General features: G+C 41.5%; 1 protein-coding gene across 1 annotated transcript in view; it reads right to left on the bottom strand.

The window, feature by feature from the left end:
- Window positions 1–11,382: 11,382 nt before the first annotated feature.
- Window positions 11,383–15,335, bottom strand: part of SLC6A14 (solute carrier family 6 member 14) — a 52,574-nt gene continuing 48,621 nt past the window's right edge. The window contains exon 14 of the mRNA XM_060756089.2: window positions 11,383–12,539. Within this exon, the coding sequence (XP_060612072.2) occupies window positions 12,390–12,539 (150 nt within the window). The 3' untranslated portion in view covers window positions 11,383–12,389. The remainder of the gene's footprint in view (window positions 12,540–15,335) is intronic.

Here is a 15,335-nt window from a genome sequence, read left to right as displayed (position 1 = left end):
GATAAACAAACAAACAAACAAATGAATAAATAAATGAAATAACCTTCCTAATGCCACGACCCCTTAACACAGTTCCTCATGTTGTGGTGATGCCCAACCATAACATTATTTTCATTGCTACTTCATAACTGAAATTTTGCTACTTTTATGAATCATAATGTAAATATTTGATATGCAAGATGTATTTGTATTCACTTCACCCAAATGGGCACAAATACCCAATATGCCCAAGTTTGAATACTGGTGGGATTTGGGAGAGGGGGGCTTGATTTTGTCATTTGGGAGTTGTAGTTGCTGGGAGTTATAGTTCACCTACAATCAAAGAGCATTCTGAACTCCAACAATGATGGAATTGAACCAAACTTGGCATACAGAACTCCCATGACCAACAGAAAATACTGGAAGGGTTTGGTGGGCATTGACCTTGAGTTTGGGAGTTGTAGTTCACCTACATCCAGAGAGCACTGTGGACTCAAACAAGGATGGATCTGGACCAAACTTGGCATGAATATTTCAATACATCCAAATGTGAACAATGGTGGAGTTTGAGAAAAACAGACCTTGACATTTGGGAGTTGCAGTTGCTGGGATTTATAGTTCACCTACAATCAAAGAGCATTCTGAACTCCACCAATGATGGAATTGAACCAAACCTGGCACACAGAACTCCCATGACCAACAGAAAATACTGGAAGGGTTTGGTGGGCATTGATCTTGAGTTTTGGAGTTGTAGTTCATCTACATCCAGAGAGCACTGTGGACTCAAACAACGATGTATCTGGACCAAATCTGGCATGAATACTCAATATGCCCATATGTGAACACTGGTGGAGTTTGGGGAAAATAGACCTTGACATTTGAGAGTTGTAATTGCTGGGATGTATAGTTCACCTATAATCAAAGAGTATTCCGAACCTCACCAGCGATAGAATTGGGCCAAACTTCCCAAACTTCCCCCATGACTAACAGAAAATACTGTTTTTTTCCGATGGTCCTTGGCAACCCTTCTGATGCCCCCTCACCACATCCCCCCAGGCTGAGTTAAGGGAAATGACAATGTCATCCTATTGAATGAAGATCAATTATAGATTGGTAACTCCAGGTGACAAGCTCAAAATACTGAACAGAAGCCACTATCCTTTCCTTCCCACTGATGTCAGTAGGTTAAGCTGAAACATTGAATTCCTAACAAGCATTTGCCATTTTTAGCATAGAGAAATGGATATGATCCTCAACAATCCCTGCATTGATCCAGACAAAGCTGGGAATCGATACAATTCCTTTCTAATCAACAGGATTTTGAGCAAAACTCCTCCGTTTATAGCACTCGCTCTGCTTTGAACCCGCTTTCGCTGTGCCCTACAAACTTCAGCGACTTGCCAGTTTAACAGAAGCCAATCTTTGTCTCTTGATTAATTAATATGAGCTGCTCGTTTGGAATCAAACTAATTAAACATTTGGAAGTGAAAGGTTAGCTTGGTAGACATCCATTAGTCTGCATTTTAATCAAAGCAGAGCTAACTTGACACGCAAAGGTTTCCCGACAGATATGCTCCATCAAAGAGAAGCTGCTGCTGCTGTGGCCTCTCCAAACTACAACTCCAAGGACTCCATTGCAATGAGTCACAACCATAGAATCATAGAATCATAGAATCAAAGAGTTGGAAGAGACCTCATGGGCCATCCAGTCCAACCCCCTGCCAAGAAGCAGGAATGTTGTTGTTGTTCATTCGTCTCCGTCTCCGACTCTTCGTGACCTCATGGACCAGCCCACGCCAGAGCTCCCTGTCGGCCGTCACCACCCCCAGCTCCTTCAAGGTCAGTCCAGTCACTTCAAGGATGCCATCCATCCATCTTGCCCTTGGTCGGCCCCTCTTCCTTTTGCCTTCCACTTTCCCCAGCATTTTCCCAGCACTTTCCCCAGAAGCAGGAATATTGCATTCAAATCACCCCTGACAGATGGCCATCCAGCCCGTTTAAAAGCTTCCAAAGAAGGAGCCTCTACCACACTCCGGGGCAGAGAGTTCCACTTCTGAACGGCTCTCACAGTCAGGAAGTTCTTCCTCATGTTCAGATGGAATCTCCTCTCTTGTAGTTTGAAGCCATTGTTCCATTGCGTCCTAGTCTCCAGGGAAGCAGAAAAACAAGCTTGCTCCCTCCTCCCTGTAGCTTCCTCTCACATATTTATACATGGCTATCATATCTCCTCTCAGCCTTCTCTTCTTCAGGCTAAACATGCCCAGCTCCTTAAGCCGCTCCTCATAGGGCTTGTTCTCCAGACCCTTGATCATTTTAGTCGCCCTCCTCTGGACACATTCCAGCTTGTCAACATCTCTCTTGAATTGTGGTGCCCAGAATTGGACACAATATTCCAGGTGTGGTCTAACCAAAGCGGAATAGAGGGGTAGCATTACTTCCCTAGATGGCCACTTGGAGTGCCTCTGGTGTCGCTGTAAGAAGGTCCTCCATTGTGCATGTGGTAAGGCTCAGACTGCATTGTAGTACTGCATATCTCAACCTTCCCAATGCCGTGACCCCTTAATACAGTTCCCCATGGTATTAAACTGTGTCAATTCTATGTAAATGCACTTAGTTTAGAAGTCAAATTTACCATATATACTCGAGTATAAGCCGACCCGAATATAAGCCGATGCACCTAATTTTGCCTCAAAAAACTGGGAAAATGGATTGACTCCAATATAAGCGGAGGGTGGGAAATGCAGCAGCTACTGGTAAATTTCAAAATAAAAATAGATACCAATAAAATTATATTAATTTAGGCATCAGTAGGTTAAATGTTTTTGAATATTGACATAAAACTGTAATTCAAGATAAACTGTAATGTCCAACTCTGATTAAGCCATTATTTTAACCTTCTTCAATGTAAATATTAGGGCTGGGCGGTTTCGTTCATTAATTTCGTAATTCGTTATTGATTCGTATTTAAATTAGCTTACGATCCGATATTGAGCCATGCAGGAGCAACTAAAAATCGAAACGAATTTTTCAATTTATTTCGTAATTGGTTCGAAATCGTTTCGAAATCGTTTCGAAATCGTTTCGAAATTGTTTCGTTATTATTTCCGTATGTCTGGTGCAAGTTTTATAGTTGTTGTTTGTTTTATCAGTGATAAAAAAATAAATTATCACACCAACAGTCAACAACAGAGGGAGAGGGAAGCTTCAGAAGTCCCCCCTGTCCCATTTGGAGGGTTTTTTAGTGTATTGCGCGATCGCGTCCGCCATTAACGAATCAATTCGAAATTTACGAAATTTCGTAAATAACGAAACTTTTTTAAAGAAAAATTCGGACCCCCTAAAAACGAAACAAGTTTAGAAGCAAATTTTTCCGTTGTTACCCAGGCCTAGTAAATATGCTTACATGTCCTCCAATAATAATAATAATAATAATAATAATAATAATAATAATAATAATAATATAATAATAAAGTAAAATAATAAATGTAACAATAACAATAATAAATGGAGTAAAACAATACATGTAATAATAACAACAATAATAAAATAATAAATGTAATAATAATAATAATAACAACAAAAACAACAACAACGTAAAATAATAAATAACATTGACTCGAGTATAAAACAGGGGAGACTTTTTCAGCCTAAAAAAAGGACTGAAAAACTAGGCTTATACTCCAGTATATACAGTATATAGTTCCTTGGGCAAGTAGTAGAGTGAAAATTGGAAGAAAAATACAACAAAATGTCATCTCATGCAGATTTTTCTCCACGAATGGATGTTTCACCAAAAAGTGTCCAAAATATCCATATCGATAAAATATCACAAGTTAAACATGAGCCAACAATGACATGCAGTGGCTAAAAAAAAATGGGATTTTGGCCTGCATCAATAGGAGTCTAGTGCCTAGATCCAGTCTAAACATGTCCAGGCTAAACAAGTCCTGCTACCCCTGCCTTCTGCCTTGATCAGACTTTACCTGGAATCATATTGTGTCCAATTCTGGGCACCAAAATTGAAGGAGGATGTTGACAAGCTGGAATGTGTCCAGAAGAAGGCAACTAAAGGATCAAGAGTCTGGAAAACAAACCCTATGAGGAGCGGCTTAAAGAGCTGGGCATATTTAGCCTGAAGAAGAGAAAGCTTAGAGGAGACATGATGAGGGCCATGTATAAATATGTGGAAGTCATAGGGAGGAGGGAGCAGGCTTGTTTTCTGTTGTCCTGGAGACTAGGACGCAATGGACTTCAAACTAAAGGAAAGGAGATTCCACCTGAACATAATAATAATAATAATAATAATAATAATAATAATAATAATAATTTATATAAATAAAATGTAATGTTCGTTTGTGGGATTAACAGAACTCAAAAACCAGTGGGCCAATTGACACCAAATTTGGACGGCATACACCTAACAACCCAATGTATGTCCTTCACTCAAAGGTTTTGATTTTGTCATTTGGGAGTTGTAGTTGCTGGGATTTATAGTTCACCTACAATCAAAGAGCATTCTGAACTCCACCAATTATGGAATTGAACCAAACGTGGCATACAGGACTTCCATGACCAACAGAACACACTGGAAGGGTTTGGTGGGCATTGACCTTGAGTTTGGGAGTTGTAGTTCACCTACATCCAGAGAGCACTGTGGACTCAAACAATGATGGATCTGGACCAAATTTGTCACAAATATTCCATATGCCCAAATATGAACACAGATGGAGTTTGGGGGAAATAGATATTGACATTTGGGATTTGTAATTACTGGAATTTATAGTTCACCTACAATCAAAGAGCATTCTGAACCCCACAAACGACAGAATTGGGGCAAACTTCCCACACAGAACCCTCATGACCATCAGGAAATACTTAAGGCCATCGAGTTCAACTCTCTTCACCAGGGCAAGAAAATGTAATCAAAGCTTTCCTGACAAAGAGCCATCCAGCCATAGATACAGATAGATAGATATGATTCACACACAGAGAGATATAGTATCATAGATTTGAAAGGGACCCCTAAAGAAGGACAATTATATGTTGTTTATTCCAGAGTAGGCAAACCAGACAATCTCCACATCGACACTGTCAAAGGAACAACAAGAAATACTGTTTACCCACAAGCATAAAGAAATTACTTATATTAGAAACCAACACTTTCTCATTACTTTATTTTCCAGATCACCAGACTGGGCCACAGCAACGCATGGCAGGGCATGGCTAGTAATCAATACAACAGTAAAAAATCAAAACATTAAACACTAAGAGTGATCACAGTGGGCAGGGCAAATTCAAGGATTAAAATTTAAAACACTGGGAGATAGAGCAGTGAAAATATCAGGAAAAACGTCCTGACTGTGAGAGCTGTTCAGCAGTGGAACTCTCTGGGGGAATGTGGTGGAGACTCCTTCTTTGAAGGCTTTTAAGCAGAGGCTGGATGGCCATCTGTCAGGGATGCTTTGAATGTGATTTTCCTGCTTCTTGGCAGAATGGGGTTGGACTGGATGGCCCACGAGGTCTCTTCCAACTCAATGATTCTATGATTGAAAAATCCTTCTCACAATCCTATCCAATTGAGAAAAAATTTCTAATTTTTTTCTTGGCTGTAGGAATGAAACAAGGGAAGATTCTACCTAAACTGAATGCAAAGGTTCTTCTGGGTTAAACCTGTGATCACAAAGCAATGCAAGAAAACAGCAAGTTGGTGCTGCCCTCTAGTGATCAAATCCTTTGTGTGCACTCAGTACTGAGTTAACCCTGCTAATTCTTTGGGTGCATCCACACTGGAGAATTAACCCAGTTTGGTCCCGCTTTCACTGCCGTGGCTCAATGCTATGGAATCCTGGGAATTGTAGTTTGGTGAAGCACCAGCCCTCTTTGACAGAGAAGGTTCAAACTACAAGAGAGGAGATTCCATTTGAACATGAGGAAGAACTTCCTGACTGTGAGAGCCGTTCAGCAGTGGAACTCTCTCTGCCCTGGAGTGTGGTGGAGGCTCCTTCTTTGGAAGCTTTTAAACAGAGGCTGGATGGCCATCTGTCAGGGGTGATTTGAATGCAATATTCCTGCTTCTTGGCAGGGGGTTGGACTGGATGGCCCAGGAGGTCTCTTCCAACTCTTTGATTCTATGATTCTATGACATGGTCAAACTACAAATCCCTATGAGTAATTGAGCCATGGCAGTTAAAGTGGTATGATAGAGTCTAGCTCCCACAGCTCAGGAGAGACCAATGGCCCTCCCGCCAATGACACTGCAGGTCATAAAGAGTGCCGTAAACACGTACAAGAGCCCTGCCAATATCCTCCACCAACACCATACTGCCCACCACCCAAGTGTAGGCTTTCATACGGGGACAATTTCAATCTAAATTGTATGTGTTTCCTCCACCACAGACATCCCAGTGTTTCTCAGTCTTTCCATTGGTGTGGAATTTGCATGACCCCGCCCACTGCCTCCCCATAACCCTTTCCTACTCTTTTCTATGGTGTACAGCAAACAGAGGAGCCCCCGGTGGCACAGTGGGTTAAACCCCTGTGCCGGCAGGACTAAAGACCAACAGGTCGCAGGTTCAAATCTGGGGAGAGCGCGGATGAGCTCCTTCTATCAGCTCCAGCTCCTCATGCGGGGACATGAGAGAAGCCTCCCACAAGGATGATAAATCATCAAAACATCCGGGCGTCCTCTGGGGAACGTCCTTGCAGACGGCCAATTCTCTCACACCAGAAGTGACTTGCAGTTTCTCAAGTCACTCCTGACACGACAAAAAGCAAACAAGCAAGCAAACAAACAAACAAAACCAAACAGAGAGGACTTGATCAGCAACTGATCATACTGGAAGAGTTTGGGGGACTGACTCAACATGATGGAAATTGTAGTTCACCCTGTATCAAGATAGAGCACTGTGACCCCCATCAGCAATGGACCTGCACCAAACTTGGCACACAGAACCCCCAGGACGAACAGAACATACTAGAGGGGGTTGGGGTTGGGGGACTGACCCATTTGCGTGGGAGTTGTAGTTCTCCCACACCCACTGAACCCAGCTGACATTGGATCTAGACAAAACTAGGAGCACAGACAAACAATGCCTTTTTCAAATAACCTGGACATCACCGGTTCCCTGAACTAGTCTATAATAAAAGTGAAAATATGTATACAAGCATGTGTGTATACACACACACACACACACAGCGGTTTATGTATGTTTGAGGGCAATTTCCAAGATGGCTCCCACTTCCAGAGGGCAATGTGAATCCCACTGACAACAAACTTGGTGCACAGACCCAACATGACCAACTCTAAGTACTTGCAGGGTTTAGAGGGAATTGACATTCAATTTTGGGAGTTATAGTTCACCTGCACCCAGAGAGCACTATGAACCCAAGTGACAATGGATCTGAAACAAACTTATAATAATAATAATAATAATAATAATGATAATAATGATAATAATAATAATAATAATAATAATAATAATAATAATAATCTTTATTTCTACCCCGCCACCATCTCCCCAATGGGGACTCGGAGTGGCTTACATGGGGCCAAGCCCAGACAACATAATACAGCAATAAAATCAAAGCATATACATCAGACAACAACAACATTATCAAAATGACATTAAAATAATAATAGTAATAATAAAATAAAATAAAAATTGCAATAGACACAATCACGAAACTTGGTGCACAGACCCATCATGACCAACTTTGATGGAGTTTGGGAGACACCGATCCATGATGTTGGGAGTTGTAGTTCACCCACAATTGAAGAGGTAATAAAGGACAGGGTATAAATACTGCAAATTAATAAATAAGAGCATTGTGAACTTCACCAATGATGGATCTGATCCAAATTTGGCACACTGACCCATCATGACTAGCTTTAACTACGAGAGCAGTTTGGGGGCAATGACAGAAAATGCTGGGAGTTGTAGTTCAAACACATCCTTATTCGTTTTCTAGCAGGACCTTTTGTAAAATCCAAAAACAAACAATGGCTTATTTAAATCTTCATTCTTTGTTGTTGTTCATTCGTTCAGTCGTCTCCGACTCTTCGTGACCTCATGGATCAGCCCACGCCAGAGCTCCCTGTCGGCCGTTACCACCCCCAGCTCCCTCAAGGTCAGTCCAGTCACTTCAAGGATGCCATCCATCCATCTTGCCCTTGGTCGGCCCCTCTTCCTTTTGCCTTCATTAACATGCCCAACATCATGGATCAGTGTCTCCCAAACCCCATCAAAGTTGGTCATGATGGGTCTGTGCACCAAGTTTCATTCTTACCAAATACTTAACCCGAGCATCTCTGTGTGGGCCAAACTTCCCACACAGAACCCACATGACGAACGAAAATACCAGAGGGATTTGGAAGGAATTGACAGTGATTTAGGGGAGATGTAGTTCACCTACCTCTGGAGAGCACTTTGAACTCAAACAACAATGGATCTGGACCAAATTTGGCACAAATACCTGATACACAAAAATTTGGATACTGGTGGGGTTGAGAGGGGGGGATTGATTTTGTCATTTGGGAGTTGTAGTTGCTGGGATTTATAGTTCACCTACAATCAAAGAGCATTCTGAACCCAGCCCACAGTGGATCTGAACCAAACTTGACACACTACCTACATGGCTAACATTGGGTACCTAAGCTAGTTGCTGATTGAGAAGACTATCCCTGATTCATAGATTCTCAAAATAAAGGGATTGGAATGCGGGAGGAAAGTTTGGCCTATCCCTTCCTTGTTAGTCTCTCTATCCCACCGCAAGGGCAATCCTAGCAGAAACTATTATTAAAGTTTATTACAGGCTCAGGCTGGGATCTAATGTGGGGGGAAATTACAGGCCTTAAACCTGTTGTTAGTCCTGCTTTGGGTGGGGCCTTTGCATTGGTTGGGTTTATCTATGTGTCAACTCTCCATTTGACGGTAATAGTTTTGATGGAAAATCTTACCCGTCAAATGCAGGAATTAAAACATAAGACAATCACCTCTGAGTTTGAAGTGACATAGCTTCCTTTTATTGCATTAGTAATCTCCCCACAAGGCAGATAATATGTCCATGACCACAACTGCATTTAGATCAGTGTTTCTCAACCTCTCTAATGCCGTGACTCCTTCGTACAGTTTCTCATGTTGTGGTGACTGCCAACCCTAAAATTATGTTGGTTGCTACTTCATAACCGTAATTTTGCTACTGTGATGAATCGTTATATAACTATCTGATAAGCACAATGTATTTTCTAGGCTTGTTTGATCAAGAAAAAATTTGGTTCTAAACTCGCTTCGTTTCCAGGGAGCGCCAGCATTTCGAATTTCTGAGGACTTCCGAAATTTAAGATTTCAAAATTTTGAAATTTACGAAATTTCGTTAATTACGAATCGATTCGTTAATGACGGACGCGATTGCGCAATGCCCTAAAAACACCTCCAAACGGGACAGGGGGAACTTCTGAAATTCAGGATGAAATTAAAATACATTAAGTTAGTAAAAATACAAATTAAAATCACTTGAAAATTAATTAAATAATAAAATAATAAAATAAATAATAAAATAAAATAATAAGTAATAAGATAATAAAATATCTCCAGGAGGAGGAGGAGGAGGAGGATGGGGAGGAAAGGCTACACTGGCACCTTTTCTCTCCTTCTTTCCTGTCTTAATAATTACAAAATAATTATGAAATAATTACGAAAATTTGGAAAAATTGTTTCGATTTTTAATTACTCTTCACACTATTCCTGCATGGCTCGATATTGGATTGTAAGCTAATTTAAATACGAATTAATAACGACTTTAGAAACTAACGAACACGATCAAACAAGCCTAGTATTTTCATTCACTGGGCCAAATTTGGCACGAATACCCGATACGGCCAAATCTGGATACTGGTGCGGTTGGGGGAAGGGATTGATTTTGTCATTTGTAGTTACTGGGATTTATAGTTCTCCTACAATCAAAGAGCATTCTGGACTCCACCAAAGATGGACTTGAACTAAACTTGGCACACAGGACTCCCATGACCAACAGAAAATACTGGAAGGGTTTGGTGGGCATTGACCTTGAGTTTTGGAGTTGTAGTTCACCTACATCCAGAGAGCACTGTGGACTCAAACAACAATAGGCCCAGGGTTTGAGTTTACCACTCAGAACAAAAAAATACAGACACATTTTTCTTTAAAAAAAAAATCAAATTTTATTGATTTAGAAGAGTTAATACAACCAATAAACAAATTATTATCTGAGGATGCCTGCCATAGATGCAGGTGAAACATCAGCAGAGAACGCTTCTGGAACATGGCCATACAGCCTGAAAAACTTACAACAACCCAAACGAATCATTCAATGTAAAAAAGATACACAGGCAAGCCGGGGTCTCCCACCCATGATCCCAGTGCTTAAGACTTCCTCCCTCTTTGCTAGGGTAGTCATCTCCCATGCAAGACAACCAAAGGGTCACCGTCATGGGCTCTGAGGGGAGGAAGGCAGTTCTCATTCTCATTCAGGGAGGCATCACATTCCTTATCTTGAGGTCCCCCAGTGTGACACTATGATCAACATCTAGCAGATGTTGACCATGGAGTTATACTGGAGGACGTAGATCAGGGGTCCTCAAACTTTTTAAACAGAGGGTCAGGTCATAGTCCCTCAAACTGTTGGAGGGTCGGATATAATTTGAAAAAAACCATGAATGAATTCCTGTGCACACTGCACATATCTTATTTGTAGTGCAAAATACACTTAAATGGGATGTGTGGACCTGCTTTTGGCTGATGAGACAGGTTTGTTGTTGTTGTTGTTGTTGTGTGCATTCAAGTCGTTTCAGACTTAGGTTGACCCTGAGCGAGGGCTGGGCAAATGACCTTGGAGGGCCGTATCCGGCCCCCGGGCCTTACTTTGAGGACCCCTGACCTAGATAGACATAGTCAGACATAGAGAAAATTCCTTATATCTCTGTCCTCTGGTGTGACTCTTTGGTGAGCATTCAGCAGAGGTTCATGGAATTCTGATGGGTGACCTAGACTAGTGGTTCTCAACCCGTGGGTGCCCAGGCGTTTGGTCTACAAGTCCTAGAAATCCCAGCTAATTTACCAACTGGTAGGATTTCTGGGAGTTGAAGACCAAAACATCTGGGGACCCACAAGTTGAGAAGCACTGTTCTCTAGAATAACTCTATAGTGAATGTTTCTTGGAGGTTCATGGAGTTCTGCTGGTGGATCTAGATATTCCTGGAAAGATGTCCTTATCTCTAGGTTCTCCAATGAGATTCTGTAGTCAACATCCAGCCGAAGTTGACCACAGATTTTTCATGGGGGTCCTGCACCTGATGAATGTGGAGGGTTGACTGTATTGCCGAGAAGCTCATATGGGTTCCACCAGAGTGAAAGACACAACTTCAAACTTCTGTCAGTGGGATAAATCTGCGGAAAGGACGTTCCTCCTCCTGGAACAGTGAGTCTGGTTCAAAATGTGCCCTTTTCTGACTGTGGAAGATGAATCATGTCCGACAACCCTACGAAACAACAATCCCAAAGACCTGTGATCTAGGTAGCATCATCTGAGGGTTGGAAGGAGAAAACTACACATCCTTCTGTGCAAAATCCTAGACGCATAACCAACACATGTCCAGAAATTGGGAAACCTGCAGAAACGGCAAGAAAGTTGGTTCTCTTTCTTAGGCAATTCTTGTTGAGATGTGCAAACAGACAAAACAATGAATGCAAGACCAAAGCTCAGCAAAAGTTACTTTGCTTGGCTGGCCAGCCAGCCACCCAGCACCTCCAAGGAATTTAATCCCTATTCAGTTATATTTATATCCCCACTGCTTTCATTCTTCAGAATAGCATTGAAACTCAAGGGGGGGATCCAAGTTCCTAGTCCTTATAACTATCAAAGTGCCCAAAGAATGCCTGCTGACTTCAACAGGATGTCCGAGAGAGGAAATAAAAAATAAATTAGGCGAAATCATTTCCAAAGAAGGAAGAGAAATAAATTACACTGAATACAATAAGTCCCTCCAGGCAGAACGATTCGGCTCAAGGCGAGATCCAACCGAATTTGATGGAATCACAGCTGTCCATGGTTTTCAATGACTCTTGAGTCCTTGTTTTCCAAGTGTGGACTGGAAGGAGGTCTTGGCCCAATCCTAGCAAAGTGTCCCTTGGGTTGGGCCTCTAGAGAGCTCCATTTGAACCCAAGACCATCTCCCCTCAAGGGACACCTTCTCCATGCACAGCATGGACCTTGTTGAAGCATCATCCTGCAGGGCAGGAGACTTTGGCTTGTGGTGCCCTCCTGTCTCCAGGCTCTGCGAACCAAAGATGATCCATTGCACAAAGGTCCTTGGAATAAATAGTGTGGTGTCCATTACAAAACCATATCTCCCCCCGTCCCCCCAAGATTCCTCTTTAGTCAGACTTGGGCACATAGCTGTCCACGGTGGGGATCTCAAGGTCCCGCTCCTTGACTGGGTCCACCATGCCTCTGTATCGCTCTCCACGGTGGCACTCCAAGTAAGGGCCCCAATTCGGCTGGGGCTTGCAACAGCTGACAATACGCTACAGAGGAAAAAAATTAAAATATATTATTTTTTAAAAATGATGTTATTATTATTACACTATGTAACAACATTTGGAATTTTTTTGTTTTTTGTTTGAAAGTGCTATTTCCTGTTTAATTGTGTGGTACTTAGTTTGAAAGTAGTTGTTATATTTCAGAAAATTCATTTTAGTGGCTGCCACAAACTAGGTGGAATTGGTTGAGTCTCCATGAAATATTCATTCACTCAAAAACTAGAGCAAAATGTGCTGAAGGATGTCCCTCCCGCAAAACACATAATTTTTGCAGTTCAATAAACTTGATAACCCAGGAACAAAAAATGTTACATATTATTATTATTATTATTATTATTATTATTATTAATAATAATAATAATAATAATCAAAAGAAGGCACTCCATGGACAGTTTCTGGCAAAAACTGAGAGCCAAGTTGACAAAGAAAAAACATGGTTGTGGCTCACAAATGGAACTCTGAAAAAGGAGACAAAGGAGGGCCTGATTCTGGCAGCCCAAGAACAAGCCATTCGAACCAAGGCCATCAAAGCCAGAATTGAAAAGTCGACAACAGATTCCAAATGTAGACTCTGCAAGGAAGCATACGAAACAATCGATCACATCCTCAACTGCTGCAAGAAGATCGCACAGGCAGACTACAAGCAGAGGCATAACACTGTTGCTCAGATGATTCATTGGAACTCCTGCCACAAATACCATCTGCCTGCGACAAAGAACTGGTGGGATCACAAGCTGGAAAGAGTTACAGAGAATGAACACGCCAAACTCCTCTGGGACTTCCAGATTTAGACAGAGTTTTGGAGCATAATACTTCTGACCTTACAATCGTGTTAAAAAAGAAAGTATGGATCGTCGATGTTGCAATCCCAGGTGACAGCAGGATTGCAGAGAAACAACTGGAAAAGCTGACACGATATGAGGATTTAAAGATCGAACTGCAAAGACTCTGGCACAAGCCAGTCAAGGTGGTCCCGTGGTGCAGTGCCTAAAGACCTTGGCCTGCACTTAAACACAATCGGCTTGTGATCCCACCAGTTCTTTGTTGCAGGCAGATGGTATTTGTGGCACAAGTTCCAATGGATCATCTGAGCAGCTATGTTGTGCCTCTGCTTGTAGTCTGTCTGCGCGATCTTCTTGCAGCAGCTGGGGATGTGATCGATTGTTTCACCCGCTTCCTTGCAGAGTCTACATTTGGCATCTGTTGTCAACTTTTCAATTTTGGCTTTGATGGCATTGGTTCGAATGGCTTGTTCTTGGGCTGCCAGAATCAGGCCCTCCTTTGTCTCCTTTTTCAAAGTTCCACTTGTGAGCCACAGCCATGTTTTTCTTTGTCAATTTGGCTCTCAATTTTTCCCAGGAACCGTCCATGGAGAGTCTTTTTTCACCAGTTTCCTCTTCTGCTCTGCATTGTGTTTTTACGGTATTATTATTATTATTATTATTATTATTATTATTATTATTATTATGTTTATTTATACCCCACTTTTTCTTTCTACAAGGAGACTCAAAACGGCTTACATTAAAAACATTTCAATACAATTAAAAACCCACAAATATACAAACATTAAAACAGTATTAAGTATCAAAGGTATTTTTCAAAATTACAGTTAAAAACCTATAAAACAACAATAGGACTCAGGTCAGAGGTATCATAGTAGTAGGCACAGAAAGTCCGGCAGAATTCCCTGCCACAAGGCCCACAACCATAGGCTAAAATGGCTTTAGGAGAGGGTTAGCCAATTGAAGAACACTACTCTTGATGATTTCATTTAAAACCATGGTTCCCAACCTGTGGTCCGTGAACCACCAGTAGTTTGCAGGAACAAAAATATGGTCCATGGTCTCACCTATTACTACTCCATTGCCTTGAAACCACAGGGCAACGAGAACGAGTGGTCTCGTGAAACCCTCTTATAGTGCCAAGGCAACAGGGATGTCAGCAGGGGAGAGGCTCACTACCCATGAAAGGTTACTATGACCACATCAGCTCTAGATTATTAAAGATGGTTTTCTGTGGGTGAGCAGATGCCGATGACTGGATGGCATATGTTCTGTATCAGAAACTAGATCTGTTGTGGTCTATCCAATCCAATTTTCTGAATCAGCACCCCAAATAACCAAATTGAATCTAAAGTTGACCAAAACTGATTTGTAACACTTTTGGTACTGATGTTGGAGAGCGGTCCCTGGTCAAAGTGGTCCCTGGTCAAAAAAAGGTTGGGAACCACTGATTTAAAAATAAATTATGGGTATATCAATAGAATTAATGCAATTTGACACCACTTTAATGCCTTGGGATCTTGGGAGTTGCAGTTTGCTGAGGCACTTCTCACTGGAGAAGGCTAAGGACCGTACAAAACTGCAACTCCCAAGATCCTACAGCAATTAAAGTGTGGTTTCAAATGTCCTTCATTCTACAGTGTAGTCATTCCGGTTAGAAAGAAACCCTTGAAAAGCTGTGCCAAATTTTGACCCATTAGCCCTGCCACAGCCAAGTTCGTGTTCAATCTTTTAAAAAATAGTTTATTTATGCTGAAACAAAGAAATTTTATAAGTTAATTGTATGGTTGAATGGATAAATATATTATTAGAAAATAATGTAAACAGCAAGCAAGGAGACAGCAGAATGTAAAAGCCTGAAATAACATTGGAATGTATTTTTGGACCTTAAGAGAAACTGATTGATTTCTCATGCATTCTTTCTACCTTGGAGAGTCATTTTGCAATCTGGTGCATATTCACCACCCCACTGACATAGAGGCTGCAATGGGAGTAACAT

Source organism: Anolis sagrei, chromosome 10, assembly GCF_037176765.1.
Source record: "Anolis sagrei isolate rAnoSag1 chromosome 10, rAnoSag1.mat, whole genome shotgun sequence".
Classification (NCBI taxonomy): domain Eukaryota; kingdom Metazoa; phylum Chordata; class Lepidosauria; order Squamata; family Dactyloidae; genus Anolis; species Anolis sagrei.
This window is presented reverse-complemented; position numbering and strand designations above follow the sequence as displayed.